Here is a 6,196-nt window from a genome sequence, read left to right as displayed (position 1 = left end):
TGCTCAACCTCTTGTACTTGAAAGTCCAAAAATCCAACCCAAGACAGAACAAAAAGCTGGACGACAGACTTGTCGGCACTGAGGTGTTTCCTCAGTACCATGAAAATGACTTGACATATGGTTTGACATATTGAACCAAGATGAATCTGCAAACAGGTGTCTGGAGAGGATGTGTCCTCTTAGTGGTAGAACTCCATATCAGCGGCACAATTTGTGATAGTCAGTAGGTCACAAAGTTGTTTTAAGGTGATTTATTGATGTTATTATTGGTAAATGAAGAGGAGTCTTAAGACATACTTTAGAAAGTACAATTAGTCTTTTTGTAGCAGTTATTTTTTTTTCCTCACTAATATTTTTTTCACCGTAAATTTCAACAGACATACCCTGATGAGAAATTACATTTATACTTATGTTTACTCAATTACATTGTGGTGGCAAATGTAATTGCTGGCTGGAATTTGTTCAGAGGCAACATGTTTTTTTGAATGAATGAGGCTGCACATTTATGGATTGGACCGGAGTCACCAGGAGGTGGTTGGGGAGGATGGCGGATGTGCAGAGTGCATGACTGTAACTGCATAGACTAAGGCTCCCCTCTGTGCTTCAGCTCAGGCAACAAAAAACACTTTGGTTAGGTTCAGGGAAAGATTGAGGATTAGATTATATGTAAATAAACACGTCATGTCTGAGATGGACTGAGGTTGGTCCTTGCTCTACTTCTGCTCATTTTTACAAGACTGACAGTCACAATCAACCAGGTGAACTTTCCTTAAGACTGTAGAGACCAGCAGGCTGATGTTTTTTGGGTTCAGTGCTCTCAGTCATCCCTGTGTGATGCTTTTCTTTACACTGTGACTGGCTTCCACACATGGATTCCCAGGCACAGCGCCCTGATGTTTCCAGTTTATGCATGCAGCCAGTGACTTTGTAATGTTTTCTTCTGATATTCTGTGGACACATGCTGATTGTTGCTGTATTCCTTTCTCTCTACCTCAAAGTTTTCAGGATCACTTGCTTAAGAGAAACAGCAAAAACTAATGTTGCTGCTTGTGTTGGAAAGCACTCAGCTAAAAATTAGAGCCACGGAGAACAGGTAATTATCTGGGTTGTGGTTCGCTCTTCCTCTGTCTCTCTTGACTCTTACAGATAAGTATGCGCTGTATCCATGCAAATGCTTGGCTGATAGTTCAGTTCCTTCTGGATGAGGAAGGGGTTGGGGGGGCTGTCTCTCGCTGTCTCAGTGTGTGTCTCTTTCTCTCTCTCTCTTTCCTTGCTGGCAGCAGCGTCTGTACTGTTGGCAGGAGTGACCAGAATAAAAACAGCAACACCAGACATAGAGGAGGAAAAAAAGCAAAGTGATCCATTGAACCAGAGTCTTTACCCTCTCCCAATTACGTCGAGTCTTACATTTTTTTCCCCTTTTTTCACCTTTTCCCCCTCTCTTTAAAACTTCGGGTTAGTGGTAATTATCTAGAACAGAATAAAACCATCTGATCGGGAGAGGGGTGGTGCATTTTGGAGCGAGATGGCTAACAGAAACATTCTGTTGCTCTTCTGTGGACTCTTCCTCTTAGCACTGATTCAGCCCTCTCTTCAAGGAGGTAAGTGTGAGCTACAGGTGAACTGAGCCACGAACTTTGCTGCATCAATCACCGATTTAGAACAGGTGCATTTCTTTTTTTATCTGTGTCTTTTTGATCCTTAGAGACATAAAACCAAAGACCTTACGTATTAGAAAGTTTTGCTAATCTTTGTTATCAGAGTTACAAATATAAGTTATCACTCATTTTATTAAAACTATTTAAATAACATACAGTTTTTCTGTTGCAGTGGAACTTGATTTAAATAAAATACATTTTTTAGTGCTAACTTTTTTTGTTGCTTTTTGCAGATTAATCTCAGCTATAATTTGACAAAAAGCAGTTCAACAATTGCATTTCTGTATTTTTTTTTGGTTATATAATTTAAATACATTTATTGTATTAATTGACACAATCATAAAAATTAAGATGAATATTGTTTAGTTGGGCTGATCTTCTATACTTTTACTGAATCACTCAATAGCAATTAGTGTCCTATCTAAATGTAAACATAAAATATGCAACCATTCATTTCTGTGGTTCCTTAAACGAGTATGTATGTTTTATGATGTTTTGAGATGATAACAGTCAGAACACTAAAAACTATGGATATTTAATGCATGTTTGCAAGGCTGCAGACACTGTCCTACAGTATGAAATATCAGGAAGAGAAAGTTCCTGTTGGTCCCTCTAGTCACTCAACAAAATCTCATAGGTTAAATTCCCCCTTGATGAACTTCCAGCTGCATAGACTGTTTGATAGTGTCTGAGCGGGTCTTTTCTGGACGTTAGAGGAGTCTTCTGCCAGATATCTATGAGGCAGCAACATGCAGATTTGATCGGTTAGTTTCATCAGCACTGTAAACCTAAAGCTAAAGAGAGCTTGTGAGCATGCCTTCACTCTGCTTACAAATGTTCCACCTGTGAGTTTGGTTTTTCTCCCCTTTTCTCGTTGCTTTGAGACTTTTTTTTTCCTGTTTTTGGCAGAGATTTTCCGAGTTATTTAGCCCTCAACTGGAAAACATTTTAAGAATCTGGGGCTGGGTAATAGTAGAGTATTTTTTTTCTTTTTTGTATTTATTTGCTCAAAAGTCACAGCTGTTTGTTTTTATTTGTTTTGTTTTGTTACTTTCTAGTGTCAATGTCTTATCTTCCAAGTGTCCTTTCAGATTCAGTATGGTTAGATTGCTAGACTTCTAAAAGAAATATTTGTCCATATGAAGCTGCAGTTGTTTTGTTTGCCTTCTCTCATTTGATCAATTTGACACAGTCTACCAAGTCTTTTTGTCTTAGTTCATAGATTGTACTATTTAAAAATGTCCTCATAGTGCATTTATCCATGCATTAATCCATTTATTCCTCTTTGTGACAGCCACATTTCAGGTGTATTTAGGTAAAATATCAAATGTAAATTATCTAAAATATATCAGCCAATGTGCCAACAAATTTCAAGACTGGCTTACCTCAAATGAATGTTGAATTAATCCATATAAAGCATTTCACTGGTGCTTAAAGTACTTCCATGTATCTTTGCACTTTTAACTTGGCCTGGTCCAAAGGTCAATTTTCTGTGAGTAACATGAACCTCATTAACACCCAGTGCACTCATTTAATGCCTCTGCACATAAAGCACTTTTTAAAAAAGCCAACCTTTGAATTATGATCGAAAGGAAGGACTGTATGAATGTTTTCCACTGACAAGTGTAAATGAGTTATGTTTCTAGAGGAAACATCTGGGAAGGAGTTGTTAATAAATATTCCCCTGTCAAGTTACCCTATGACCATTTGCAGGTACTGTAGTATGTTTGTTGTTTTTCCCTTTTACATTGAAAGGGGCAGGCTTAAATTACATTCTACAAACATCTGTCAAATGAATGAATGAGCTGAATGTTACTTTTATGAAACTAAATTTATGTTGACACAGCTTGGGCTCGGTGGCTTGTATTTTTTATTGCTGTGTTTGATAACTGAATCAAACCAGGCCTAGATAGATTCATAAAATTATTTGACTAAATTACCCAATGTAGGAATTTAATCAGCCTCATTCGTGATAAACAGTAAATCAGCCACAGTAAGCATCCCATCCTTCTCGTTCTAACCCTAACCTGAAGAACTTGTGCCAAAATTAAAGTTTGGCTCTTATGACAGGCTCAGTTCTGATGGATTAGTGGGAGATGAAGTGAGAAAAATAGCTGTTTTGTTCTCTCACAAATTCCAAAAAAGAGGCTGTGTGTTGTTTCCTTAAATGCCGCTGGAAGCCAGTTTACTTCATTTGGTATTCATCAGGTTCAGCCTAAAGGCTGCAGAGGAATTTAATAATCAATGACACTCACTTGGCTGTAGGTGAAGCTAAACTAAATCAGTGCAGATAGGATGGCATGCCTTAGCTGTCACAAAACACTAGTGATGAATTGCAGCATTACCCCAGCACTGCTGGTAAATACCTAAACTGATTGTTTTGATTCACCAACCAATTGGTGCTTCAGGCTTTATTGGTAGCGTGTGTTGTGAGAACTACTTCTGGTTAGGTTGAGTGCAAACCACAGCATACTGGATTAATGTCATGCATAGTCATCCCAGTGCTGAACAACTCTACGCTGCAATTAAAGAAATGGACCATTCGAAGTACCATCTGAGCAACACAGTGAGGTTTTCTTCAGTGGAGTTTTTGTTCAATTTCTTTGGCTTCTTTAATACTAGACCCACAGAGCCATCTTAATTTGTTGATGTTGAATGGTTTGGTGTAATTTGCAGTTGAGGTGACCTCATTCAGTTCTCATTTGGATAGCAGCCTTCTGGTTTCAAGCACTGCCTGACCAGGGTTTGCTGTTGTGAAAGAACCGTTATTCCATGTATTCATGTCTTACTCTGGCACACATCCTGGGAAAGTCTTAGAAGATCGGGCGATTCCATTCCAGATTAGAGTTTAACATCAAAGTTTGTAGCCTGGCTGGGAAGTCACTGTATAACGAAGCTCCTAGGCATAAAGAGATTACTAACAATTTGGCCAACAGGCTTTCCAATCATCATCTTTACTGTAACTACTGTTAAAAGTGCTGCAGGGATAAGACTAGAGCTTTGAGATGAATGAGTTGTTTTTAGTAGACGCAGTACAAAAGGACTGCAGTGTAAATCCTTCGCACTACACACAGCATTCTGTCCTATCAGTTGTAAACCTGATGGACTGTTAATGCAAGTGGATTATTGTCTGGCTGATTTGTGATCCAACATACTTTTGACTCAAACATATAAGTTTCTCACAAAGGCATCACGTTTTCACATGTAGATGCAGCATGTGCGCATTTACTGTGAGTGTATTCACGTAGTAGTGAGTCCTCACTGCAGCTAGAAACACATATCAGTTAATAATTGTTTAGTTCATAGTCTTTGGTTTTGGATAAATGTCAGCCCTAGCATCTCCCAGTGAGATGTTTGGTCTGCACTCAACCAGTGCCAAGTGTTCAACAAAGAAGCACATTAACTCAGATGATTCATTCCAGCCACTCTGCAAGCATCCCCTCACCAGGCTGTGAGCTGCTAGGAGCAGTCTCAGTGGGCCAGCGATCTGAAACGGCTCCTGTCAGGAATGTTTTCATCTCAACCTGCCATTGCCTACTGATAGCCAAGTTTACAACATGACATGACAGCATGAGCACATTAATATAAATAATATTTTTTAATAAAAAGCCTTAGCTGATCAACTGATGAGAAAAGATCTAATAAAATTAAATTGTAAATAAACACATTACGTCAATTTAATCAGAATTCTCTGGCGTAAGTCATTGTATGCTGGGTTGTATTAGTTTCAGTGCACTTTTTGTGGGAGTGGATGGAGATAAACATGGCACCTTTAGGCTTTTTGCATCAATGAGTTTTGTTTAAACTAAACAAAACTGCATTTTTGAAAGAGTTTTGTTAGATTTTACCAGCACAGCTACTTGAGAACATGTCCAGTTCCAGCATATGCTTTATAAAATGCCTACAGTCTGGGCTGGGTGCATAATGAAGATTTAGTTCTCTTTGACATAATTGACTGATTTTATGCTTTTCCCCTCTAACTGTATAAAGAGTTTTTACCCTTGTCAGGATAAAAGTAAAATGGTAAACTAAACATTTTGTTCATAAATACCACTGATAATTCTTCACTCAGTCGTGTTGTTGCTGACAATTCAGAGTGAGTGGCCAAAATCATTCTTTATGTCCTGCACTTAATATTTCAGAAGTCGGTACACATCAGTCTTATCTCGGTTGTAATGGTCAATTTCACATATATTTTATAAAATAAAACAACTGTACGATGTATTTAGTTTGAAATTTTGCATCTGATAGCTTTAAAAAAGGCATGAAAAATGCAAGGCAAAAACGTTTGTAGTGAATGTCCTTTATGTGGTCAATTATGGTCTATTTGACTTTGCCCCTGTTATTGTGTCAGTTCTACTGTGTGATATGATCGTATAAATCAGTTTCTGGAAAGGAGTCATAATATGAACTGTTTATTCCAATAGCTTGTAGTGATTTCACATTGTTGATGGTTATCTTCAACCATGGCTTATTCTTTCATTATGTTCAACCCTGAAATATTCATACAGGAGAGTCCGCAGTTGTTCCAAATCCCC

General features: G+C 38.1%; 1 protein-coding gene across 6 annotated transcripts in view; it reads left to right on the top strand.

Annotated features, from left to right (window-relative positions):
• The first annotated feature begins 1,295 nt into the window (after window positions 1-1,295).
• The window catches only part of elna (elastin a), a 44,762-nt gene continuing 39,861 nt past the window's right edge, over window positions 1,296-6,196 (top strand). For 5 of the 6 annotated variants that reach the window (XM_026298446.2, XM_026298450.2, XM_026298448.2 and 2 more), the window contains exon 1: window positions 1,296-1,601. In XM_026298446.2, the coding sequence (XP_026154231.1) occupies window positions 1,526-1,601 (76 nt within the window). In that variant the 5' untranslated portion in view covers window positions 1,296-1,525. The remainder of the gene's footprint in view (window positions 1,602-6,196) is intronic. The other variant, XM_026298449.2, reaches the window with a different exon arrangement.

This window comes from Mastacembelus armatus, chromosome 13, assembly GCF_900324485.2.
Source record: "Mastacembelus armatus chromosome 13, fMasArm1.2, whole genome shotgun sequence".
NCBI classification, from domain to species: Eukaryota; Metazoa; Chordata; class Actinopteri; order Synbranchiformes; family Mastacembelidae; genus Mastacembelus; species Mastacembelus armatus.
This window is presented reverse-complemented; position numbering and strand designations above follow the sequence as displayed.